This window comes from Halichoerus grypus, chromosome 2 (genome assembly GCF_964656455.1).
Source record: "Halichoerus grypus chromosome 2, mHalGry1.hap1.1, whole genome shotgun sequence".
Classification (NCBI taxonomy): Eukaryota; Metazoa; Chordata; class Mammalia; order Carnivora; family Phocidae; genus Halichoerus; species Halichoerus grypus.
The window spans coordinates 192,003,765-192,031,514 of NC_135713.1; the positions used below are offsets into that span (position 1 = coordinate 192,003,765).

The 27,750-nt window shown below is 43.0% G+C and overlaps 1 protein-coding gene and 1 long non-coding RNA gene across 6 annotated transcripts in view; one reads left to right on the forward strand and one right to left on the reverse strand.

Annotated features, from left to right (window-relative positions):
• The first annotated feature begins 9 nt into the window (after positions 1-9).
• Positions 10-8,963, forward strand: LOC144380869 (uncharacterized). Of its 5 annotated transcripts, none has more exons than XR_013445132.1 (3): positions 10-98; positions 6,105-6,361; positions 8,306-8,963. It is a non-coding gene; the product is annotated as an uncharacterized LOC144380869 (long non-coding RNA). The 5 variants fall into 5 exon arrangements; XR_013445133.1 differs by having other exon boundaries at positions 18-98; positions 6,078-6,361; XR_013445134.1 differs by having other exon boundaries at positions 36-151.
• A 940-nt stretch (positions 8,964-9,903) lies between these two features.
• Positions 9,904-27,750, reverse strand: part of LOC118542730 (leucine-rich repeat-containing protein 37A2-like) — a 39,563-nt gene continuing 21,716 nt past the window's right edge. Inside the window, exons 8-13 of the mRNA XM_078066382.1 lie at positions 21,615-21,733; positions 16,061-17,841; positions 15,561-15,665; positions 11,503-11,552; positions 10,118-10,172; positions 9,904-10,036 (exon numbers count right to left, since the gene is read on the reverse strand). Coding sequence (XP_077922508.1) covers positions 9,908-10,036; positions 10,118-10,172; positions 11,503-11,552; positions 15,561-15,665; positions 16,061-17,841; positions 21,615-21,733 — 2,239 coding nt within the window. The 3' untranslated portion in view covers positions 9,904-9,907. The remainder of the gene's footprint in view (positions 10,037-10,117; positions 10,173-11,502; positions 11,553-15,560; positions 15,666-16,060; positions 17,842-21,614; positions 21,734-27,750) is intronic.

Consider the following 27,750-nt stretch of genomic DNA (forward strand, 5'->3'; position numbering starts at 1 on the left):
CGGCCCCGCCCCCGGCCCCCGAAGCCAATCGCAGGGCTGGAGGAGCCGTGGGGCGGGGCCCGCGCTTCCGCACGCCCAAATTGCCAAACCGCGAGCAGGTGAGTGATCTGGGAGGCTCCCGACTCTACCCCGCCGAGGTGCGCGCGAAGAGGTGAGGTCACTAGGCGAGGCCACCAGCGTCGGGCGGAACGTGTCCTCCTGCCCGCCTCTAGCAGTGTCTGTGTCAGACTAGATCCTGGCTTTTGGGTTCATGACCTCGCCGGGCCACAGCACCGCCTGTGTAACATTGGGACTGTCTCTTGGCCTCCTGCGGGGAAGGCTCCCACTTGTAAAATCGGACCAATAGCCTACCGTATTTTTGCCTCCCTGAGGGCATCAGCGCAGGTGGTGCTTCCCGCCTTGCGGCTCTGGGGAAAAGCATACGTGTTTGGACCACACCTTATACCAGGGGAGCGCCTTTAGGTCCCCTGGGCTTTCTCCCGTAACCTGCCCATCAGCCCGGAGGCGCGAAGATCAAGGGCCCGGTTATTCTCATCCAGCCAGGTAGTTGTTTGTTTGCTTTCCTTGGTAGAGTTGGTATTTCTCTTTCAGGTGCACTCAGAACAAAAGGTCAAAAGTGTGTGTTTTTTGGGGGGATGTCTTTGCTTCCGCTATTTCACACCTGAAGGCTTTGGTCAAATGGGAGCTTAGGGCCTGAGTGTGGGGTGAGTGCTGGGGTGGAGAGGTATCGCTACCTGCAGGTCCAGGGGAACTTAGGGGGTATCTACAGGGCTGGTCTAGGAACAGGACAGTTCTTGGAAGCAAGCTCCACTGATCTGGGTCAGGGGCTTCATTGGCCTTTCTGGGAAGGTCCAGGTCCCAGTGCCTGTTTCCATTTATAAAACCAGCTGTTGGAGGTGTGGCACTTGAGCGCGTGGGGGCTGCCCCTTCAGTAATTCTCTCTCCAGGAGTGAGAACCACCTCTTCCTGGTTTTAGACTAGATGAGCCTGAATGCATTCAGTATGGTTAATCATTGAGGAGGAAGTTAGAAATAAAGACATAGAGGCAAAGTATTCTCTTGGTGTTAAACAAGGTGGAAAGTAAGGGATTTACTAGGGAAATCCCGTTTCCCAGGCAAAAGGATAGTGTTTCTCGTCATAATTAGCACAGCAAGAGCATCAGTGTCTTGACACAAGCATGCCCTCCCCTAAATGGAGCAAGCAACAGTCCTCAGTTCTTCCAGTGAATTTTTGCACAGCCCCTGTCTGCAAAAACCGTGGGAACCCCCACATAGTAATCTCTTGTCTGCCTTTTCAGGAGCCCCCATCTCATGATCTTCTCTTACTTCCCATGCCTCTTGGCCCCTCTGCAAAGTCTATGGGCTTGTCTTCCTCTCTTCATCTTGCTCTGGTGTACACTTCCACCATTCATGGGCCGTGAGTCCACCAGGTAGTCTCCAGGCAGAAAAAAATCTCACACTACCATGTCATTTGAACAGTAATAAAGGCACATGCAAAGTGCCACGGTGCCAGAGAAGAGGGCTTGAAGGTTATCCTGGAGGAGGCAACTTGTATCTGAGCCTTCCAGGTGGATAGAGGAAAGAGCATTGCAGGTGAAGAGACTGAAGAGAAATGGCTGTTGAGTAGGAATGCAGGCTGAGCTCAGGGGAGGGTGCAGCGAGAGGTGGAGAGGAAGCTAGGAGGTAAGAACAGAGGAAGGGGAGGGGGTTCGGATAGGAGGGGTGATAAAGACAGATTGGGTGAGGGGGAAAGGGAGGATGCATGGACACAGTTGGAGGCCAGTGCAGGAAGGGGTGAAACATTCCCAAAGGCCCCTTACAGGCCACTGGTCTGTCAGCTGAGATTTCAAGCACTATGCAGAGTCATGCAAAAAGTCAGGTAGGAGAACTGTGGGTGTCTGAATTCCCTGGGGACAGGTCCAACGTGTAGATTCCTGAACCCCACCCCTACCCTGGAGAGTCACTCTGGGATGGGGCCCCAGAATTTCGGCTTGACCACCTCTCCTGTGCCCAGCCCTCACCGCCAATGGATTGTGATTTGTCCTTACCAACCACTGGGAAGGTAGGTTGCCATTGTTACCTCCAAAGCACAGATAAGAAGAGAGGCTTAAGAGAGAAGTTGAGTAACTTGGCCACACAACTAATAAATGGTAGAGGGAGGACTCTCACCCAGCTCTAATTCTAGTTGGAGGGCTGGCATAGTTCGGTGGTGGAGCAAGTGGGGTTTGGAGCCAGGAAATCTTAGGCGCCCCTGGATGAATAAAATCTTAAGAAAAAGAAAAAGAAAAGATGACTGGCTATATTATTATAGTTTGGGCTAATTCTCCCTTCCCAATCCAGTCAGATCTGTTTTTAACTTCTCTCTGAGCACTGGAGTGAGGGCCTTTCTTTTTTCTTTTCTCTCTTTTTTTTTTTTTTTTTTTTTTTGAGAGCCTTTCTTGTTTGAACCCCAGATGTATCCCTATTTGGCAGCTGACTGAAATCATCAAACTAGTACTAATGCAGCCCTTTCTCTCAAAACTGGAATAGCTAATGTTCTCCTGGGTTCTGTTATAGGAACGCTGGTTCTCCCCACTCTCTTTTAAAAAATGGATTTAAAGGGTTTTTAATTATTGATTTGTCAATTATACCTCAATAAAGCTGGACAAAAATAAAGCTTTGACAAAATAATGAATTTTTAAAACCCCCAAATGTTGTTATACACATAGCTTACAGTTTAAATAGTATGAAATGAAATGGTGAGGAAACCTAATGACCCACAGCATTTTCTTGCCCCCCCCCATCCCCACCCTCCTGAGCCAGCTCACTGGGGCTGGTTACTTCTAGCTGAATCTTCTGGTGCTTATCTCCACCTATCTTGCGCTTCTAGCTCTTGATTTATCCATTTTAGACACTGTCTACTGACTTCCTAATACCACAGACAAGGAGTTAGCTCTTTAACAACCCAGTCCATTCTTGGGGTTTAGTTATGTCACTCTTTCAAGGTAACTGATAGTGTTTACAGAATTGTGACTGTGTAAATATTGTTCACTGCCGAGCTTCCTCATGTACTCTGATTGTGATCGTTTCCATCCCTGACCCCCAGAACGTTTCCGTTCTTCTCCTCCTTCTGTGCTACCTGCCATTAGCACTCCTCTGGTCCCCTCCAGTGCTCTGGCTGGTACTTAGCCTTCCCGTGCCCTCCAGCTACCTCCTCCACCTGTCCCACAGCTGCCACCCTGGAACCTTCCCTCACTGCTTCCTGGGTTGGCCTTTTCCTGGCTCCCTTCTCTTCCTGCTTTCTTTACTCTCTCTCTCTGCTGGAGCTCATCCGCAGTTAAGAATCCCTATCGAATATTAAAGAACAGAATGGTCTTGGGACCTGCTCATGATAGTAATTATACCTTTAGTAGCTACGAATTGGGGAAAAAAATACACAAGGACCCAAAATTATCATGGAGGCACTCCTGCTCCTAAGTGAGTTTGTGTTTTACTTAACCACAATAGCATCTATGAATGGGGGCGGCTTCCAAGTTTAGGCTTAAGGGTTTGTTCAATCTAGCTTCAGTCTCTCATCCTCCATTTGCCACCTCACCTCCTTATCTTGCGGTAAGACAACCTCCCTCTTAACTTTCAACTCAGTCCCTGTGCTTTAACCGAACTTAAGTACTGGTTTAAGGCCTGACCTCGCATGTGCACGTGACCATGGCTGGCCAATCAGAAATCTCCTCTTCCCGGAGGTAGCGTCCAAGCAGACCAACCAGAGGCATTTTGAGGATGGGTTTTCCTCTACACCGGTGTAGAGCTGGAATTCCTAATGACCATCTTTGCAGCCTTGGGGCTTGCATCCTTCAGAGCCTGAAGCCAGAGGAAAGCACAGTTGAGGAACAGATGGGGAAAGGATGACGCTGTTTGAGCCCTAGATGCAGCCAGCTTTAAGCACTTAGGCTTCCCGGGTATGTGAGCTGATCCACTGTATGACATTTTTGGTTCAAGCATATTTTAGTTGGATTTCTTTCACTTGGAGCATAAAGAACAGCGACTGATATATTTGTCTTTGTGAACTTGGTCAAGTTATACAAGCAGTGTATATATTCATGTATCCTGACCAACAGCTTACAGCAACACTAGGTTCCCTATCCCTCTGCTTTTGTCAGCCCGAGCCTGAGATAGCTTGACACTGAATAGTCCCATTTAGGGACTGGAGGAAGCAACTTACCATGAGTCACTGCCCTAAAATATACTTTCCACCCACATGCCCCGTGCCTGGAATTCGGTGGTGACGGTGGCATTCTCTAGGGTTAATCCTGGCCCTCTTCAAGTGGTACTCCTTTGGAGTGCAAAGTATGTGGGGAAAGGCAGCAATTAAGGTAGAGCATCTGGGGCCGGTTCTGCTTTTGCCCTGAAAGCTGGCAAAAGAGATGATGACAGGGGCCGGAGGCCTTGTGGAGCCTTGGGGGCTCTGATGGTGAATCTCACTGTTCTTCAAATTGTCCGAAGTCCATGCAGATCCCTGACTAGGGTCGTGCCTTTAGACAGCCTCCCTCTTAGGACATTTCAGGCAATGAGAATCTTTCTAGTTTCAAAAGGCCTCAAGACAAAGAAATTTCACTACCTTTTTTCTTTTTTCTTTTTTTTTAAGATTTATTTATTTGGGCAGGGGAGGGGCGGAGGGAGAGAGAGAATCCTCAAGCAGACTCCCCGCTGAGTGCGGAGCCCCACACAGGCTGATCCCAGGACCTTGAGATCATGACCTCAGCCACAACCAAGAGTGGGTCGCGGAACTAACTGAGCCACCCAGGTGCCCCTCATTACCCTGGTTTGATGTTTAACTTGTAGAAGCCCTTTCTTCTGGAGGTTCCTATGGGAAGCAGTGGATACAGGATTCAGTGTAGACAGATCTAGGTACAAATCCCAGCTCCTAACGGCATAGTCCCTTTGCAGCTTCTGGGGCAAACTCAGCACTATGTGCTGACCTTTAGGAGGTCAGTCTGTATTTCAAAAGGAAATCATATGTGGAGAATGAAGAAATGGTTTAAAATCCACCCAGTAAGATTCCTGAGTCATCGCTGCGGGCAGGGCCTGGTACTAGGTATTGGGGAGAGGAAGGAGATGTGATTCTTGCCTTGTCAGGGTTCCTGCCCTAACAGAGAACTGCGGTGGGGCTTTCACATTGATGGACTATCTTTCCCTCTGCTCCATTTACAGGGGACACCTAAAAGAGCGGGGCCTTGTACATAACCTCTAAACCAGGGCTCGGTCCCATCCCGGGATAGAGAGGATTATTGGCTCTCCCTGCATCCACACTCTTGCTTTGTCTCCCTGTGGGCAGAGTGTACTTCCTGTCCCCTGGCCCGGGGCTTGACCATGTGACTTGCTTTGGCCCATGGAATGGGCAGAAATGAAAGTGTGATCGTTCTGTGTCTGGGCTTGAAGAGGTCCAATGAAGTTTCTGCTTCGCCTCTTATTATGCTTCCTTCCGGTAGCCTCTGCAGCTGGGGGGCCCCAGAACCAACACAGGTGGAAAAGAGCTGGCCCCGCCGATCTGCAGACCAGCACTGACCCAGCCGGCAGAGCATTCGAGTACAGCTGTACCGGCCATCCTGCGAGAATCGGTGTTCCAGTCCGCTGAGTTTGGGGATGGTTTATCAGTTAGCATTGTCGTAGCGAAGGATAACCAGTGCACGTACTCACTCCTTCATTAGGCTATAGGTTCAGTCGCAGTAGAGACCCAACACAACAGTGTGGTAGATAAAAAAGAAGCTTATTGATCTCTGATATAATCATCTGGTTAAGGACTGTAGTCCAGGGCTGGTTTGGTGGTTCACATGTCAGGGAGCCAGGCGCCTTCTATTTGACGGCTCCACCATTCTGGGGTGTCGCCCTCATCCACGTGAGGTCTTTATGCTGTTCACAGGTTGAGGTCTTAATTTCCCTTGGCCCTGCAAGCTGGAACCCTCCACAGCGTGGCGCCAAACCTTCTCCAACACTACCCTTGAACACACAAAGCTCCACCTTGAAGCACCATTCCCGCTTCTGCTTCAGGCCTCTAGGACTTTAACTCTTGAATGAGTGTGCTCCTCCCCCCCCATCCCCCAGGTCTCAACAACATCTCCTCCCCACTAGGACCTCAGGAGCCGGAGCTGGTCGTGCCTGGCACTCCCCAGGACTGAGAGGCCCTGACTTCCATGGGGGCGGCTGCCAGCCGGCGTGAGCCTTCGGGACTCCAAGGGTAAGAATCCAGTGGTGCCTTCTGGTCATCTTCAGTCGGCTCTGCCCTGCCTCTCCCACCCTCCAATCCCTGTTGACCTCCAGTCCTGAAGAAGCCAGAGAACCTCTGCTCCACCGCCTCCCGGCTCTCTTTGCCCTACTTCAGTAGTTTGGTGAGCATAAGAAGGCTTGTTAGAGGGGCGCCTGGGTGGCTCAGTTGGTTAAGCGACTGCCTTCGGCTCAGGTCATGATCCTGGAGTCCCAGGATGGAGTCCTGCATCGGGCTCCCTGCTTGGCAGGGAGTCTGCTTCTCCCTCTGACCCTCTCCCCTCTCATGCTCTCTCTCATTGTCTCTCTCAAATCAATCAATCAATCAATCAATCAATCTTAAAAAAAAGCCTTGTTAGAATGGTCCCTCTGTTTCGGAGACCAGCTCAGGAGGGGTGGGCATGTGGGTTTCGAGGGCGACAGATTCTCTCTTTCTCTAAATGCTAGCCAGGCTCCTCTGAGCCCTCTTCTTCATTCAACCTTGCTTGGCCCTTGAAGACTTGAACAAACACTAACATAGTTTCGAGCAGCTCATGGCCGCATCCCGAGTAGAACCCAAGCCTCCGTTAAAGTGCCTGCCTCAAAAGCTCAAGGCTGTCTGAAGAATTTGCTGCTTATTCCAGCCAACACCTGAGGATAGGGCCCTTGTATCCCAGCTTCCGGGAGAGGGTAAGAGCCTAACTTTGATAAGTGCCAGTTAGCAAGCCCAGATGGTTTCATATGGGCCAACCCACCGTCCTGCTTTTTGTAGTTTTTCACTTCTGGTTATAGAGTCCCCAGTCATTCCCTCAGTCTCCCTGTGAAATACCCAGTCACCTCTGTACTAGCCCCAGTTAAGTTCCGGTCACGATGAGCCCTTTTCCCTGTACTACAGCAGTCCCATATTCCCTGTACTACAGCATTCCCTTAATCCCTGTACTACTGCAGTCCCGTATTCCCTGTACTACAGCAGTCCCGTATTCCCCGTACTACTGCAGCAGTCCCATATTCCCTGTACTACTGCAGTCCCGTATTCCCTGTACTACAGCAGTCCCGTATTCCCCGTACTACTGCAGTCCCATATCCCCTGTACTACTGCAGTCCCGTATTCCCTGTACTACAGCTTTCCCGTATTCCCTGTACTACAGCAGTCCCATAGTCCCTGTACTACAGCCTTCCCGTATTCCCTGTACTACTGCAGTCCCGTATTCCCTGTACTACAGCCTTCCCGTATTCCCTGTACTACAGCAGTCCCGTATTCCCCGTACTACAGCAGTCCCATATTCCCTGTACTACTGCAGTCCCATATTCCCTGTACTACAGCAGTCCCGTATTCCCTGTACTACTGCAGTCCCATATTCCCTGTACTACAGCAGTCCCGTATTCCCCGTACTACTGCAGTCCCATATTCCCTGTACTACAGCAGTCCCGTATTCCCCGTACTACTGCAGTCGCGTATTCCCCTTACTACTGAGTCCCGTATTCCCTGTACTACAGCAGTCCCATATTGCATGTACTACAGCAGTCCTTTATTACTGATTGAGATCTGTCTGGACCACTTTCAGTGGTGTCTGGTTTGGTTTATTTTCAACAGGGGAGATGCACAGGATCGGCCTTTTAAATTTAATTAATCTGTTTATTTTTCAGGGTCAGTCTTTTAAATAAGCATCTCGGGGATGTTTGAGTTTCGAGGTTCAAAGACCGTATTTTGAGAAATTGTGTTTCCCTATGGATACCTTTTCTCTGGCAGCCCTTTTGAATGAGGGCTGTGTTTCCTCAGATACCTCATTGCCCATAGTCCATTCAGCTCTCATTCCAGTGAGAACACTCCAGAGACCAAACTAAGAATCAACTCCAGGTGCTTCTCCAGTCACCTCTGGGGATGACTGCATGTCATCAGTATCCAGTATCTGGTACCTCACCTGCTGCCCAGCTAGAATGACACCTTTCTAGGTTTCTGACTTAGCTAGCTCTCCACCATGTTACTCCTGGTAGACACCACCCCCCTTTTAGAAAGACTTGAACACCCACCCATTTGTTGGATAGTGTTGGTTGGCTTTTGACACCCACTTCTATCCCTTTCTTTGCAGGTGCTGGAAGCCCACGAACCACATTTCACAGATTCCCTTGACAGCAGAGTTCTGCCAATAAAATGTACCTGGGTGAAATCTGGAAGGTGGAAGCCACTCTCTCCTCCTCTGCAGAGCAGACACGCAGGCTGCACGCTGGACTCCATATTCCCCCACTAGTCACTGGGCTTGGGACTGTTGGGGGGCTGCCGTGACCTCAGCAGTCTGTTGAGTGGTGGCAGCAGCTTTGAATCTTCGGAAAGCAGCTGTAACCTGAAAGCTAGTGATGCGATCCCCCCCGCCCCCGACGTTCACCACCGCTAGCCCCCCAGTGATGAGCACCAAGTACATTTACGGACATCCGTCATGACCTGAGCTGAAACCAAGAGTTGAATGTTTAACCAACCTAACCACCCAGGCGCCGCAGGAGTGGAGGAATTTGTGCCTTTTCCGCAGATTGCGCCGCATTATCCCTTGGGATCACGCGGCCATGATCTGTGTTGGGTGAGGAAGGTGGTGGTAGGTTTGGTGCTGGGCTGCGCTGGCGAGAGCCAGGCCGCACACGTCTGACCCTCAGTGGGGTCAGGAGAGGCTAGGGCGGTACATGCATGCGAACGGGTAAATGACCCCACCAGTATGTTTTCTGAAATAAAGGCCTGAGGAGGGCAGTCTTGGGTAATTACTGCTCTCACACATTCTTCTTTACCCTAGACCTCAGCCCCTCCCTCCCTGCTAGCTACCCAAGGGTTGGGATTTTTTTTTTTTTAAGAAAACAAACCCAAAACACCCCAATGTGAATTATCCACGGCTTGTAAGGGTGAAGAACCCTCTACTTGCCAAGACAGGGCACACATTTTGTGCATGAGTTTGAGCACTTGGGAAGAAAGACAGGGCTTAGCTCTACAGTGGAGCTAGGCTCAGTGATCCAAATATTCTGGCAATGCCGAAGACCTTACGAGAGGGGCCAGAAATAGATGGTCCTCTCTGGGCAGGAGGTCAAGCGTGTTGTGAATAGCTGGTCCTTGGTGAGCCAGGGGAGAGAGCACCAGAATAAACTGCTAATTGATTTAAGAGTCTACATCCCCTGAATATATGTTTTCCAGTTTCCAGAGACTGATTTGATCAGGGAAACGAGGGAAAGATGCCCCTACTCATCCTCCTTTGCCCACACTGCTCTTGTGGAAGTACGCTGGCTCCCACAAGGGATTCTAGCTTCAGTCCTGCTCCTCACGCCTGTGGCCCCTGTTCCCTGGATAGACATGTTTAACTAGTTCCATTTTAATTCCTTACCACATGGCTAGAATTGGTTATGAATTTATACATTTTAATATGAGAAAAATCAGGATTTTACAAGCAATGCTGAGAAGCCAATATCAGAAAATAAACTTTGTAGGCGACCGGAGGCAGGATGGGCTCACTCAATGACGATCTCGGGGACAGTCTCGCTCTCGTCACCCAGCTCTTCACCGGTGGAATCTGTGAACTGAGCCTTCTCTGCCAGGTCTTCACTTTTCTCTCTGCGAAAAGAATACCAAAGGCTTTTACTCTGCAGAGGAACAATTCAACTTTTCATAATTTACTCATTTGAGGTAAGAATTGTAAATCAGGTACCCTCGTTCCTTGTTAAATCTCATCCTCATCAGGAGAATCCCTGTCATGCAGCTTCTGTGCCATGTTTTTCTTGCGTGTGGCATTGAGAGGTCTGTACATGTCCTGAAGCCAAAGTGGCCGCCTCCTCCAGAAAAAGCCCTCCTAGAAAACAGAAAGGACGATGTTAATTCTGCATTTCCCCTGCACTCTCCAGCCACAGGACTTTACCCTGCTCAGATTTACCTGACTCTCACTTTCTGTTGAGCATCTCTTCCGCAGCAGAGATTGAAAGAAGCCCCTTGGAGGAAACACACACGCAGACAATTAGTGATTCGTGCCATTTCCTTTGCCTCTCACAATGTGCATCTCTGGTCTTATTAGGACACCTCTGTCCATAATCACAGGAAGCAAAATCCCCACAGACCTGGGATCTTGAAAATAATCCCATGCATGCTGGGCTTCCAGAATTTTCCCATGTCTGTCTGTAATGGCCCCACAATGTCGGAGATGTTTGTACGTAGCTCGGAGTATAGGCAGGATTTTCATCCTGCTCACCTGGGCCCTTGGCCAAGTGCAGTGAACAAACCGTGCAACCGCACGGCAGAAGCACCTTACTCTCCGGAAGTATTTTACATTGGTCTCCTATGCACTTAGTCTCATAGGCATCATTTGCTGGGGAGGGGGAAGGAGAGGTGCTTCTATTTTCCTAGCTGCTTTATCCTGCAAGTTGAATTGCACCAAGAAAATGCCTGAGTCCAACCAGCAAAGATATCTAGCTCACTGACTTTCACACTGCAGCCTGTCACTGATGAGTGAGTGAGTCGTGAAATCAGCTTAAAGGTCACAACCAGCACTAAAATACAAAATATTCTTTTTGAATACAAACAATATAGAGAAAGAGTGTATAGGAAGTTTGTCTTAGAAACTGCTTATGTCTCTACGGTATGTGTGTACTGAATTGTGACATAAAATGTAGCCTGCAGCCCAAGAACAGTGTAATCAGAGGAGGAGTGCCCAACTGGAAAGGAACCATCTTCTGACACTCACTAGCAGTATGACCATGGGGCAATTTACCTTCCCTCTCTTCTTCTCCATTTCCTTATTATAAAAGGAAAAGACCAACTGTTATCTAAGGCCTCTCCCAGTTACAGTTCTATGGGATCTGGACAAAGGGAATGGAGAGTGGGGGCTCGAAAACCAGGAGGAGGAGGAGGGAAAAGTTTTCCTGCCACTTTACAGGAAGGAGTCATATAACCTGCCTTCCATCAGCCTTGAAGACTAGCCCTCTTAGCCCAAGACTTTGTGGCCCTCCCTATCCTTTCCCCAGAACCTCCGAGAAGGCCTCCAGCCAGGCCTGATGCTCACTACCAGCAGGAACCAACACCTCCCCACCTCCACCCTCTTTCTTTAAAGGACTGGTGACAGCAGATGCTCTCTGCCAGTCTCATTCTAACTCAGGTTTGGCTGGGGAGCTAATTTTGCTGGATCCAGGCAGAGCATTAGGCCAAATAAGTATTCTTTCTGCCTTTGGTGGTGTCCTGGGCGTAAAACAAGGGGATTGAAAAAGAGAGGAGTTCTAAAATCTAGTTCTAAAATTCTACTTTAACAATTGCCAGACTCATATTTACCTTGAGCTTCCTTCTTTAGCTTTCTTGGCTGCTGCTCTGTGAGAATAAATCTGTTTTGGAAGAAAACGTGATCACAGTTACCCATCTTGATGACCACTGCCTCCAAATCTTTATTCATTCCTTTGTATTTTAAGTCTTATCTAGCCAGTGAGACGATAACTTTTTTGAGGACAGGAATTCGGTTTGCTTAATAGTCCTTTGACTCTTCCACTGTACCTAACTTGGGATGGATCTTGTGTGTAGTTGGCAATACATCTTATTGACGGTTTTAGATGACATTCAACAGGTAATTCCTAATAAAAATTCTTAGAGGTAGGAAAGGAAAATATAAGTATCTACTAGAAACCTAAGCAGCAGCATTGTTTAAAGTCAAGGACAAGAGTGGGATGCCTATTATTCCTGCTATTATTCATCATTGTTGACGAGGTCCTAATCAGTGCAATAGGAAAAATGAAGTATTGGAAAGGAAGAAGCAAAACATATTTGCATATGAAATTATGGACAACCTAAAAGGCCCAAGAGAATCAACTAAAATTTTACTGAAGTATGAGAAGTCAGTAAGATGGCTAGATACAAAATCAAGAGCTCAACATGCAAACCACAATAGCTTTCCTACATTCCACAAATAACTAATCAACAAATGGAAGAATGATCTCATTTACAATATCAATAAAAGGCATAAAGTACCTAGGAATAAACTTATAGCAAAGAATGGGTAAGACTTACGAGATGAAAATATTAAAACTCTTCTGAAGGACATTAAGAAGAAATGAATACATGATGTGAGATACCATGTTCCTGGAATATTGCAAAGATGTCAGTTCTCCTCAAATTAACCTACAAATTCAAAACAATCCTATTCAAATCTCAAGATAGTTGTTTTGTTTTTTAACAAAAACTGGCCAGCTGACATTTGGTGGAGAAAATATGCAAGCCTAGCTACGAAATGTATGAAAAAGAAGACCAAAGAGCAGGAGCTTACCCTACCAGACATCAAAATATGTTATTATAAGGCAACTGGAATTAAGTACATAGTGTGATACTGGTACAGGGAAAGAAAACTGGATTGATAGAGTCCAGATAAAAATAGTATTTTAGATCAGTGAAGAATGAATGAACCATTCAATAAAAGATTTTAAAGTAACTGGATCTTTACGTAGGGAGAAAAAAAAGTTAGATCCCTTACCTCAACCATACCAAAAAACAAAACAGATTCTATACATATTAAAAACTATAAATAACAACAAATGTTATAAAAGCATAGAAGAAAACAGTATAGAGTCAACAAAGGCCTCGTTAACAAGACCCACATCCCAGAAGGCGTGAGGAGAGGACTGGCAGATAGGTCCTTGCCCATCATTCATAGTCCTTGCCCCCTTCCCCCTCCCTGGATTGTTGGTCTTCCTATTGATTTATAAAACTGTCTTCATAGTAAATCCATTAATCCTTTCAGGGGCTTTCATTGAATTTCAATGTTTCAAATATTTGCCAGTGTTTTCATCTTTAAGGAGACAGAACACGTGGAACCGGAGCACAGGGTCTGCAGTCAGGCAGAACGGGGTTCTGCTTTGGGTTTTGCCACTGGGACCTTAAGCTCATCCTCTTTTAGTTATCAAAGAGGGATGGTAATATCGTCATCACAGGATTGTGGGGATTAAATCAGAGATGGGAAATTCTTCTTCCTATGCTTGGCATAAACCAGTGCCAAGTTTGCTAATGGTATCACAGACACCATTGGATGGATGATCAAATCTATCAAAGGTTTCTGCCTGTGGTGTCGGGTCAGAAAGCTCTTTCCCACCACCAGATGATAAAAATATTGCTTCTGTTTTCTTCTAATAGTTTTATGGGTTCTTTTCTCTTCTTACATTTACTGAAATATGTTTGTTTTAAGGTGAGGAATGGGTATCTGCTGTTATTTTCCTCCCAAATAATGAAGCAGTTGTTCTATTACCATTTATTTATTTTCTTCCGCTGGTTTGAATACTAAAAGGTAACATTTCAGAAGTCCTAGTAACACATGGGTCTGTCTATTGCTGGACTCTGTATGCTACTTCAAATAAATATTAGGCTGCCTTATTCCTCATTGTGAAATTGACATAATGCCTCATCTCTCTTCCTATGAACACTATTATTGTCTACTAAAGGAAAAACACTGCATGGTCTCTGTCCTCGAAAAGCTTATCATCAAAGTAGGGAGGCAAAATAATGAAACCACATAAATACAAACACAAGGTTAAGAAATTAAAAACAGCCATAAGAATTTATAGAACTTCGCTAAAAACCAAAGGCCACATGCCACCTGGAGATGCAGAGGGTACTATCTGGACAATGGCCAATGATTTATCTTCCCAGAGACCTTGGTAAGCTGACTCCACGCCAGTTCCTACCCTCCTGGGCTCAGAAATCAGACTCTGTCCTCATCAAAAGCGAACTCACTTCTTCCTACAGAGGCAATCTCACTTTATCAATGCCCCAGGATTGATCAAAATCAGAATGCCAGGTTATGACTTGACAAGGAGAAACATATCTGTTCCACAGATAGGGCATCTGTGTCTACATGATTGGGAATTACCTCCCGTGGACACAGGCCTCCGTGGCACGCTGAAGCACAATCAGAAGGCTATTTGGTGAGAAGGGAAATTAGAAGGAAAGTAACCAGCTGAATCCAGTGTTTCCCAGAAAGGACTGAAGTAGCCAGATCCATCCATCTCCCCCACAGGCACAGCCTCACTAGTGGGCCTGACTTTCATCTGCTGCCTGAGGTGCCGTCCCTACTCTTGGGCAAGCCTAGGACGGGCACTGCCCATGTTGGGCTCTTCTTCACCATTTCTATGTTTTTACTACTGACCAACCTTCCTGAAGACAGACATGTTTCTCTTTAGCAGTTAATATATCCAGTCAGGTTTTACTCAAGTCTGATAAACCAGGAAGCCACTTGATCCTTACATATCTCTGCTCTGCTCCATGTGTTGACCTTGGTGTTTCTCTCTTGGGGAACTGCCTTTTAAAAAATTGTTTACCTTATTTTTGTTATCAGGGGAGGGGAATGAATCACTGTAGACCCTAAGAAATGGTGACAAATCTCACAGAAGGACTAGGACCACGAGCGCTGGAGTATTCAGGGAAGGCTTTATGGAGAAAGATGAACTTCAGTTGGCTTTTGAGAGATTCCTGGTACTTCCACAGGCAGAGCAAATTAAGGGAATTTCAGATGGGCAAAGTCACCGACAGAAACAGGAATGGGCATGGGGTGACTAGGGTGTGGTGAGGGGCTGCTTTGGTTAGAATGGAGGCCTGCCACAGCAGTAGAAAAGGTAGATAAGGTAAATTAGGTTGGTTTGGTAGGATAGAGTCAAGACTGTCAACTTGTTAAATCATTCTTTTAAAAATGTTAGCACCTGCCTGTTGGGAAAAGTAAGAAGTCATTATAGGATTGAAGAAAAGGTAAACAGACGAGCTCCAGGAACAGGCGACTATAAATATGACATGCTTTGGAGGAGTCTGATGCAGGATTTTAGCTGCAGTGTTTTAACTGAACCTAGTCACATAACACCTTTCGCAGTGGAGGAGAAAGCTGCTAAGTAAATCTAATTAATCAACAAGATGACATTTTTATCTGTAAGCCATGTCCTTTCTTCTAGGATGACTGATAGCTCCGGGAGGGTGGAGACTCTCTCTCTCATCATTTCAGCCAAGGAAAGAAATCAGTGGTTGTCTGAGAGTCACCGGTGAGTACATCTAATCAACATAATTTTGAGTTGAAGAAATGTTACTATCATGTCAACTCTGGCCTTCTTAAACTGAATGTCTCAGAACAGTCTAATGGCTTGTTGCCTTGGTTACAATCCACAGATCTCCTGTCAGTGGGGTTCCTTTAAAATTCCCTGGAATATACTTTGCAAAAAGAGAACAAAGCATATCTCAGTCCTCCAGACTGAAGAGGAACATCAAGTAGTAGTAGGTGGGAAAGTGGCTTTGATTTTCAGTTTGTGGGTTCTGAATCTATTATAAAGATAGAAGATACTCTGGAAATCTAAATTAACAGTTGTCCTTACCTCAATGAGACAGAAAACTATAATCAAAACCATCACTACTACAGTCACAGATATTGCCAAGATGAGTTTGTTGTTATAGCCATAACCTGGAACTTCTTTTGTGAGCTAAAAAAATAAAGAACAATTTTTTTTAGAAAACAAAGAGACAAGATGAAAGCTAACTATTCTTCAGCTACTCTAAAATAGACCCCATTCTTTCAGATGAGTGGCTTACAGGTTCTTAAGGAACACACCAAATCTAATGTGTTATGTAATCTTATCATTAGCATTTTCTTCAAAATTTTATTTATCTTGTATGTTAGGTCCTCTTCTCATCTACCCTGGGGATAGTGGCACTGTTCTCTAAATGAGCAAAGTGGCAGATCACTGTCTTAGCCAACGTTACCTGGCCAAGACAAGACCCAGACTAGGAGCCCCCTGGCCTATGTGCTTGGGTGCTTTCATGGCACGTCCTAAACTGACTCAAAGTCCAGATCCCATGTTTTAGGAGTTTTCCTCACCTCGCTGGACTCCTGCCCTTTCTGTTCACTCTGGACTTCTGTGCTCTCATTGATGTAGTTCTCAGTCTTCCATTGGTCCGTATCCCACTCTGCCTTGGACACCTTTACTTCTTGCTGCTCACTGAGAAGCTTCATCAGGAGGCCTGTTCTGGAGATGAGCTTGGCACAGGCCAGTTGCACGTGGGTCTCAGAGCAGTCCATTTTCAAAGTCCGGATAACGTGAGAAATGAGCCTTCTCACGTCGTTGTTCGGGATGAGGGACCGTAGCTGCTGGTTTAGCTGGATTTCAAATAGGTCACCTGGGGCTGAGAGCTTCGACACAGTGAAGCCTGTGGGCTTCGGGGGCAATTCAGTGCCCACGCTGTGGTTTATCCTTCCTGGTTCATTGGTTTGTTTAACAGTTGGCATAAAGTTGTCTGTGGTGACCGCAGAATAGTCATTGGAACTAATCTTATGGTTCCTGAATGCAGGGAGGGTTTGTTCTGGCACAGTCATGTTTCTTGTAGAAATAGGTTTCTCAAAACCATTCTGTGCAGTAGTGTTTTCTCCAGTAGTGTTTTCTTTAAAACGTTCTGAAAGAGTAAATAATTCTGGAAAAGGATTTTCCTGAGAACTCAGTTCTCCTGAAGATGAAAAAGCCTCCCGTGAAGGGGAATTTATGAGGCTCCTGATGGCGGAGAACGGAGGCCTCTTTGCAAGCATCAGCCTATTACTGATAGGACTTTCCTTTCTGAATTTTCGACTCAGCTTGGCCTTGGGTGCTCTGTGGACCACACGCGAGCGAGTTTTATGAAAGAGGTACTTTTTTCTGGAATGTGAGACTGGTTTAGAAGCCTTCATATTCCTAACTCTAGCATTTGCATCCTCTAAAACAAAAATGGTGTCGGTTAAGTCTTTTGGTTTGTTTTTCACCTCAAGTAGGGATTTTGGAGCAGTGGAGGCAGAAGGCCTGCCCAAGATGTACTGTCTCAGGAAAGAAGAGACTGCTGCCTTGTGCTCCTTTGTGAAGGATGGCTCCGTACTGGGCCTCTGCGCCATGTGAAGCTGCTCCAGCTCCCTTGGGGACGGTCTACTTTCTTTGGCCATATTCTCCACAAATGGCTGGGCATTCTGTTTCCCCCGGTTTCTCTGATGGCGCATTTTTTTGAGGTACCTTTTCCGTAGGCCCTTTGGGCCCTTGATAACCTTCTTTACTCTCAGAAACTTTTTCCCTACACTCTCAGCCTTGGTGAGGCTCTTTTCCTGTGCTTGGGCAGTTTCCAATTTCTTTGGAAAGATTTGGCGTCTGAATTTGGGACCGAAAAGGCCGGAATGTATAAGCATGGCAGTTTTTTCTTTCTTTTCCACCTCATCAATTTTTTCTTGAATTTCTGCATCTAACAAATTTTCTAGAAAATGGAGTTTCCTCAGTTTATTTTTGTAAGTTGAATCGTTTATGGGTCCAGGTTTAAGAAAAGGGTTCCCTGTGTTGTTTGTCAAGGGACCCATGGGCTTGTCTCCGTCTTGCACATTTGAAAACAGAAGTTTAATAAATGGTGATAATGTTGATTCTACATCTTCTAGATTTCCCTCTGAGAAATAAGGCAATATGTAATTCAGCACACTAATAACATCACTTTCATCATTAAAGTCTAGCTGCTCATTCATAAAGGCTAAACTGAAGCGATTTTTGTCTGAGGATGGCTTCTCTGGCTCAATTATCAGCTCAGTACTGGTGCTCTTCTTCCGGGATTTCAATACGTTCATGAGTGATTCTTCTGCATTATTTGTAGATACTTCATCTGTCAACAAAAAAGAGACTAGTTTCGATAATGAAAGACTGATAGTACAGCTTTCTGTCAGTCCACAGTCATACATCCCAAATAAATTAAGAATCAACAAATATTTGAGTACCATTTAGAGAGGAGACAAACTCAAACTTGAATCTATGATTGGCAACACCAAAAGGAGAAAAGGGTATTTTTAGAAAAAGCAGCTATTTACTCAGAACCTTCCATAGTGTGAATAACTGTATTTGGGATTATTCCATGGGTTCCCCAAGGCTCGATTGTGCAGTACTCAAAAAAAGTCAAGGCTGGAAGACACTCAGCTAAACTGTGTGCAGATCTAATGTGACTCCTGGCATTCGTATACCCCACCCTGTCCTGCTTCAGATGCTTCCTCCTTCCACTCTTCAGTATGCTTGTGTTCTTGCTGCCATCACAGATGCCCATGACAACACCCACTTAGCAGGTCCTCATCTGGACATGCCCTCTCTACCCACCCACCAATTCCTTTGCTTGGTCCCTGCTCCCATATATTGCAGCTCACATAACATATGCTCTATGTTTTGGAGCAGTGGAGGCAGAAGGCCTGCCCAAGGTGTACCCTCTCAGGAAAGAATTGTCTCTTTTATGAATGAAGGCTCCGTACTGGGCCTCTGCGCCATGTGAAGCTGCTCCAGCTCCCTTGGGGACGGTCTACTGAGCCTTCTTTCTTTGGCCATATTCTCCACAAATGGCTGGGCATTCTGTTTCCCCCGGTTTCTCTGATGGCGCATTTTTTTGAGGTACCTTTTCCGTAGGCCCTTTGGGCCCTTGATAACCTTCTTTACTCTCAGAAACTTTTTCCCTACACTCTCAGCCTTGGTGAGGCTCTTTTCCCGTGCTTGGGCAGTTTCCAATTTCTTTGGAAAGATTTGGCGTCTGAATTTGGGACTGAAAAGGCCGGAATGTATAAGCATGGCAGTTTTTTCTTTCTTTTCCACCTCATCAATTTTTTCTTGAATTTCTGCATCTAACAAATTTTCTAGAAAATGGAGTTTCCTCAGTTTATTTTTGTAAGTTGAATTGTTGGGTCCAGGTTTAAGAAAAGGGTTCCCTGTGTTGTTTGTCAAGGGACCCATGGGCTTGTCTCCATCTTGCACATTTGAAAACAAGTTTAATGAAGGTAATAACGTTGATTCTACATCTTCTAGATTTCCCTCTGAGAAATAAGGCAATATGTAATTCAGCGCACTAATAACATCACTTTCATCATTAAAGTCTAGCTGCTCATTCATAAAGGCTAAACTGAAGCGATTTTTGTCTGAGGATGGCTTCTCTGGCTCAATTATCAGCTCAGTACTGGTGCTCTTCTTCCGGGATTTCAAAACCTTCATGCATGATACTTCATCTGTCAACAAAAAAGAGACTAGTTTCGATAATGAAAGACTGATAGTACAGCTTTTTGTCAGTCCACAGTCATACATCCCAAATAAATTAAGAATCAACAAATATTTGGGTACCATTTAGAGAGGAGACAAACTCAAACTTGAACAACAATAGGAGAAAAGGGTATTTTTTGAAAAAGCAGCTATTTACTCAGAACCTTCCATAGTGTGAATAACTGTATTTGGGATTATTCCATGGGTTCCCCAAGGCTCGATTGTGCAGTACTCAAAAAGAGTCAAGGCTGGAAGACACTCAGCTAAACTGTGTGCAGATCTAATGTGACTCCTGGCATTCGTATACCCCACCCTGTCCTGCTTCAGATGCTTCCTCCTTCCACTCTTCAGCATGCTTGTGTTCTTGCTGCCATCACAGATGCCCATGACAACACCCACTGTTAGCAGGTCCTCATCTGGACATGCCCTCTCTACCCACCCACCAATTCCTTTGCTTGGTCCCTGCTCCCATATATTGCAGCTCACATAACATAAGCTCTAAACAGAAAAAAACCCACTATGTCCACCCTGGCTCTTTGCTTAAATTTGGGCAGGGATCTGGGGTCTAGTTAAGAGATGTCCCAGGTGTGAGAGATATGTCAATGTGGAACGTTCAATAAATCAATGGAATGATACTTGAGGTTTTAAAATGCACAAGGGATAAAGAATCTTTTGCCAGATGCCTACTTCACTTTCATTTCTAGTATTTCCAGCTTTATTTAGGGAACTGTCCAGAGCTTCCAACTACCTGAAGGTCAAGTGTACAGCTTGTGTAGACTGCACAGCATTGTGCTGCTGGGTTTCTTTTCCAGAAGAATTGGAAGTATCTTTAGTGGTGGTGGTGAGGGTCAGAGGAGGTCACGAGAAAGGAGGAGCAACAGGCTTGCAGAGAGTGCAAAATGAGACACTTGAGTGCTAGGCTACAGCACTTAACACCTCTGATCACAGTTTTCCTCACCTGTAAAAGGAGATTCAACATGCCTATTCTGTCCACCTCTAAGGGAGAAGGGAGTAATATAATTGGTAAAAAATTGTTTTGAAAAATAAGCAACACTGTACTTACAGAAGTAGCAAAGTATTATTTCTGATGTACCCTAGATCATTGATAAGGACCCGTATTCCATCTATCCAAGTGCAAAAGCACATTTTGGAAGTCATCAAGTTAGTGCCAATAAAACATAGTATACAGAAAAATACTTAAAAGCACCTGAGTGTTTTTGGACAGAAAAGCTTAAGATTCAGAACAAGTTCAGAGTTGGACAATCCAAGAATAGAAGAGCCCTCTCTATCCATTAGAAGGTAGCAGCTTCTGGTTAGGGAACAGAAAGTCTCAGCCTCTGAATAAAACTTTTTTATAAATCAGCATTACTTTTACTCTTATATTACTTGTAAAAATAAACAAAATAAACAAAAATGTACCTTTACCTGTCCTATAAGACAAAGGGCACCTGAGATCTAATGCATATAAAATCAGTTTACAGGGGCGTCTGGGTGGCTCAGTTGGTTAAGCGACTGCCTTCGGCTCAGGTCATGATCCTGGGGTCCTGGGATCGAGCCCCGCATCAGGCTCCCTGCTCAGCCGGAAGCCTGCTTCTCCCTCTCCCACTCCCCCTACTTGTGTTCCCCCTCACGCTGTCTCTCTCTCTCTCTGTCAATTGAATAAATAAATAAAATATTTTAAAAAATCAGTTTACAAACTGTGATGCACTATATGAACAAGTTTTCATTTGGGGGTAATTAATTTAATAACATGACTGAGAATCTGACTTTTAACAAAGGAATAGTTCTTAGAAATTTAGAGATTTGAGGAGTGTTTGGGTGGCTCAAGCATACAACTCTTGGTTTTGGCTCAGGTCATGATCTCAAGGTCATGGGATCGAGCCCCGCGTTGGGCTCCACACTCAGCGGGGAGTCTGCTTGAGATTCTCTCCCTCTGCCCCTCCCTTGACTCACGTGCTCTCTCTCTCTCAAATAAATAAATAAATCTTTTTTTAAAAAAGAGAGACTTAGGGATTTGACTCTGAATGAATAAAAATAATGCAATGACATCATTAGTTAAAAATTTTATCATTGCGGGGCACCTGGGTGGCTCAGTCGTTAAGCGTCTGCCTTCGGCTCAGGTCATGATCCCAGGGTCCTGGGATTGAGCCCCGCATCAGGCTCCCTGCTCTGCCAGGAGCCTGCTTCTCCCTCTCCCACTCCGCCTGCTTGTGTTCCCTCTCTAGCTGTCTCTCTCTCTCTCTGTCAAATAAATAAAATAAAATCTTAAAAAAATAAAAATAAAAAAAAATTTATCACTGTTGATTAAAAATTAAAAAACATAAATAAAATAAAAATTAAAAAATTTATCATGGGGCAATTCAGACTCACCACAATGTGTGGCATTTGTCAGACATTCACTGTCGCAATGCAGCTTGACTGTCTTGCAGACAACCTCAATATTATTTTTGAATTGGCAGAGACAGCAGGCCATATGGCTAGGTAAAATCCTATAAATGGAAAAACAGAGAATTAAATTAGTGCTAAAGGAGTTACTTGAGTAGGCATGCCAAGGGCATCACAGGGCTGTGCAAAAAGGAATTCTTGAGGCATATGGCCTGGATGTTTGGGTAGGGACCAGTTGGCCAATTGCTGCTCTTGAATATTGTAAATAAATACAAGGACAGAGGTGTCCAACAGAAAGGTAAGGATGGTAGGGGGTATGGTATGCCTAGAATAAGATAAAGATGAGAACTGGGTGACACTGATCTGTAGTTTAGTTCAGAAGTATCTCCTTCCAACCCAAAAGTCTCACTTTGGGTTGAGAGCACACAGGGAGAGGGTAGATTTCTAAGAAGAGTCTGAATAAGTCTGAAATATGACCCATACTGAAGATAGAAAGCAATCAATCAAAACTGACCCATAATCTACACAGATATTACAATTAGCAGACAAGGACATTTAAAAAGTTGCTGTAACTGGGGTGCCTGGGTGGCGCAATCATTTAAACATCTGACTCTTGGTTTCAGCTCAGGTCATGATCTCAGGGTCATGAGATCAAGCCCCACACTGGGCTCCTAGCTCAGCGTGGAGTCTGCTTGAGATCCTCTCTCCCTCTCCCTCTGCCCCACCCGCTCATGCTCTCTCTCTCTCAAATAAATAAATCTTTTAAAAAAAGTTATAACTGTATTTCATATGTTAAAAAAACCCAGACTAAGAAACCCATGCCTCTACTTAACTCAGTGAGTTGTACAACAACTTCAAGTGGCCTAATATATGTGTACTTAGAGTGAATGAAGGAGAGGAAATATAAGAAATTTTGAAAAAATAATAGCCTAAAATTTTCCAAACAGGAAAACCCAATAAACCCACAAATCCGAGAAGGTCAATAAACTCTAAGCACAAGAAACATGGACAATGAGGGCGCCTAGGTGGCTCAGTCGTTAAGCGTCTGCCTTCGGCTCAGGTCATGATCCCAGGGTCCTGGGATCGAGCCCCGCATCGGGCTCCCTGTTTGGCGGGAAGCCTGCTTCTCCCTTTCCCACTCCCCCTGCTTGTGTTCCCTCTCTCGCTGTGTCTCTCTCTGTCAAATAAATAAATAAAAAATCTTAAAAAAAAAAAAAAGAAACATGGACAAAACTACATGAAGGCACGTCATAATCAAACTGCTCAAAACCATCAATAAAGAGAACATCTTAAAAGCAGCCAAAGGAAAAAAACACACACACACAACATATAGAGAAACAAAGATAATAATGACAACATATTTCTTGTTGGAAATAATGGAACTCAGTCTTTAAAGCAGTGAAGAGGAGAGGGGACCCAACAACTATCAAGCTAATATTCTATATTCAGATCTTTCAAAAACAAAAGCAAAACAAAGACTATCTGAGACATGCAAAAGCTGAAAGAATTCATCACTAGTAGACTTACACCGTAGAAATGCTAAAGGAAATATTTTTAAGCGGAAGGAAAATGATACCAGATGGAAATGTGGATCCACATAAAAGAATGAGGAACAGTAGAACTGGTAACTACATAGGTAAATATATAAGATTTTTCTTACTATTTAAATATCCAAATACAATGTGATTTCACTTATATGTAGAATCTTTAAAAGAAGACAAATGAACAAACAACAACAACAAAAAAGAGAGAAACACACTCATAAATATGGAGAACAAACTGGTGGTTGCTAAAGCAGAGAGGGTGGGGATATGGTCAAAATAGGTGAAAAGGATTAAGAGGTACAAACTTCCAGTTATAAAATAAATCAGTCACCGGATGAAAAGTATAATGTAGGGAATACAGTCAATAATACTGTAATACACTTATTGTGGTGAGCATTTCAAAATGTATATAATTGTTGAATCACTATGTTGTACATCTGAAACTAATTTAATATTACATCAACTATACTTCAATAAGAGAGTTAACTTATTGGTTAAACAAAAAACATAATATGGTGTGATGTTTATAAGTAAAAGTAGGGGCGCCTGGGTGGCTCAGTCGTTAAGCGTCTGCCTTCGGCTCAGGTCATGATCCCAGGGACCTGGGATCAAGCCCCGCGTCGGGCTCCCTGCTCAGCGGGAAGCCAGCTTCTCCCTCTCCCACTTCCCCTGCTTGTGTTCCCTCTCTGGCTGTCTCTCTCTATCAAATAAATAAATAAAATCTTTATTAAAAAAAAAAAAAAGTAAAATGTATGAAAACAATAGCACAAAGGCCAGGAGGGGAAAAATGGAAGTATACTATGTATTGTAAGGTTGTTATACCAATCACGAAATCATATAATATAATTTGAAGATAGACTGTGATAAGTTAAAGATGAACACTACAAACCATTAAGCAACTACTAAAATAACGAAATCTGAGTTGTAACTAGTCAACAAATAAAATAATAAAATGTACTCAGTCAATCCAAAAGCAGGAAGAAAAAGAAGAAAAAAAACGAAACAAAGAACAGATGGGACACATAGAAAATATTAGACAGTAGCTTTAAATGTAATCATATAAATAATTACATTAAATATAAATGGTATAATCACCCTAATTAAAAGATAGAGTTGTCACACCAGATAAAAAAGCACAAGCCAAAACTACATGCTGTCTACAAGAATGATCTTCAACAGAAAGATACAAGTAGGTGAAAAGTATGGAAAAATTATGCTATGCTAACACTAATCAAAATAGACCTTGAGTGGTTATATTACTATAAGACAAAGTCAATTTCAGCAAAGAATATTACCAAGGATAAAGGAGGTTATTCCATCATGATAGAAATGTCAACTAATAAAAAAGACATAACCTAAATATTTATGCATCTGATAAAAGAACTTCAAAATATATTAAGGAGAATGGCAAAGAGAAACAAATACATACACAATTATAGTTGGAGATTTCAATACCCCTGTCTCAATAATTGACAGAAAAAAAATATAAAAAATCAGTAAAGATATAGCAGACTTGAACACTAGCAACCTACTTGATCTAATTGATATTTATAGATCACTCCACCCAAAATCAGAATACACGTTTTTTTCAAGTAGACACATAATATTTACCAAAATAGACCATATTCTCATCTATTACCAGAATACATGGATATAAAACAAGACTCAATACATTTAAAAGGATTTCAGTTATTCAACAGATGTTCTGTGACCACAATGGAATTCAATTAGAAATTAACAGATTTGAAAAATCTCCAAATATTTGGAAACTAAACAATACATTTCTAAGTAACCCTGTGGGTAAAATAAAGCAAAAGGGAAATTAAGAACTATTTTTTTTACTGACTGAAATTGAAAACATGTCAACATGTGGGATGTTGCTAACACAGTGTTCAGCTTCCCCAGCGTCCACTTTTAAGAAACTAGAAAAAGAAAATTAATCACTGAGTAAGGAGAAGAAATAGCATAATAAAGATCAAGGCAGAAATAAAATGGAAAACAGAAAAATAGAGAGGTCAGTGAAATGAAAAGACAGTTTTTAGAGAAGGTAAATAAAATTGATATACCTCTAGCCATATTGATCAAGAAAAGACAAGAGAAGACACAAATTATCAATAACAGAAACGAGAGGGGTGACATCAATACAAATTCTACATATATTAAAAGGATAATAAGGGAATATTATAAACTAATTCATGTCAATCAATTCAAAATGAAATGGACAGAGTCCTTAAAGACATAAACTACTCAAAAATAAATATGTAACTTAAATAGCACTATTAAAGAAATAGAGTGTGTAGTTTACAACCTTCCCACATAGAAAGCTTCAAACCCACATGCTTCACTGGTGAATTCTACCAAACATTTAAGGAAGAAATAATGCCAATTCTACACAAACTCTACCAGAGAATTGAAGAGAAGGGAAAACTTCCCAACTCATTTTTAAGGCCAACTTTTGCTTTATCAAAACTAGACAAAGACATTACAAGAAAAGAAAACAACAGACCAATATCTCTCATGAGCACAGATGCAAAATTCTAACCAAATTTTACTATATCAAATCCAACAATATATGAAAAGATGCTAGCTACATTATGAAGTGGGGTTTATCTCAGGATTGCAAGATTGGTTTAATATTTGAAAATCAATGTAATTTACCCAAGTTAATAAACTAAAAAAATTATACAATCATTGTAATAGACGGAGAAAAAGTATCTGACAAATCTAACATCCATTCCTGATTACAAATTAAAAAAAAAAGAAGCCCTTGGCAAACTGGGATGGAAGGAAACTTCATCTTGATAAGAGACTTCTACAGAAAAAACCCGAACATCGTATTTAATAGTGAAAGACAAATGCTTTCTCTCCAAGATCAGGACAAAGGAAAGGAAGTCTTCTCTCATTACTTCTATTTGATAGTGCACTGAAGGTTCCAGTCAGTGCAATACAGCAAGAAAAAGAAATAAAAGGTATTCAAAATGGAAAGGAAGAAGCCAAACTATCTTTATTTGCAGATAAAATGATTATCTATGGAGAAAACCTGATGGAATCTATAAAAAGGTTACTAGAACTAATAAATGAGTTTATCAAGTTTGCAGGAAAAAGATCAATATACAAAAAATTAATTTATCTCTAATACCTAGCAATAAACAATTAGAAATTGAAATTTTAAAAAATATTACTTATAATAGCATCAAAAGTATAAAACACTTAGAAAAGTCTGAAAAGATGTAAAAGGCTTACACACTGAAAACTATAAAATATTCCTGGGAAAAATTAAAGAACACCTAAATAAATGAAGAGACATAAAGTGTTCATGGATCAGAAGATTCAATATTGTTAAGATGTCAATTCTCCCCAAATTGATTTACAGATAAAAATCCCACCAGACTTGTCTGTAGAAATTGGCAAGCTAATGCTAAACTTCATATGGAAATGTAAAGCTCCTAGAATAGCCAAACAGCTTTGAAAAAGAAGACAAAATTGGAGGACTAACACTACTAGATTACAAGACTTCTGAAGCTACACTTTCAAGACTTTGTGATATTAGTATAAATTTAGACAAACAGATCAAAGAAACAGAATAGAAAGTCCAGAAGGAAAGAGATATGAACAACTTATTTTCAGGTTCCAAGGCAGTTGAGTGGAGAAAGGATAGTCTTTCCAACAAATGGTGCTGGAACAACTGGATATCCATATGCAAAAAAGCAAACATCAATCCAAACCATATACAGAAATGAACTCAAATTGGTTCAAAGATCCAAATATAAAACCTAAAACTATAAACGTCTCAAAGAAAACACAGGAGACCTTGTGTTGGGCAAGATTTCTTAAGATATGACACCATAAGGATAGCCTACAAAAAAAAAATGGATAAATTGGACACCATCAAAATTAAGAATTTCTATCTTGCAAAAGACACTCTTAAGAGAATGAAAATACGAGCTACAAAATGGGAGAAAATACTTAGTAAATTACATATTTATAGAGGACTTGTTTCCAGAATATATAAAGAACTCTCAAAATTCAATAATAATATAGCCGAAAGACAAATAAGCATATGAAAAGATATCTGACATCATTAATTATAAAGGAAATGCAAATAAAAGCCACAGAGATGCCACTATACACCTATTAAACTGTCTAAAATTAAAAACACTTACTATAGCAAGTATTAGCAAAAATGTGAAGAAAATGGAAACCTCATACATTGCTGGTGGGAATGTAAAATGGTACAACCACTGTGGAAAATAATTTTTTAAAAACTTAACCACACACTTACCATATGAACCAGCCATCCACTTCCAGGTATTTACCCCAAGAGAAATGGAAGTACGTATCCATACAAAGACGTGTACGTACACACACAGAAGCGCTATTTTTAATAGCCGAAAATTGGAACAAATCAAATGTTCATCAATGGTGAGCAGATAAATTGTGGCATATCCATATAATGGAATACTATTCAGCAATAAAAATGAATTATTGATATACATAACAACATGGATGAATCAAAATAATTATGATGAATGAAAGAAGCCAGTTAGAAAAGAGTACTTACCACATGATTCCATTTA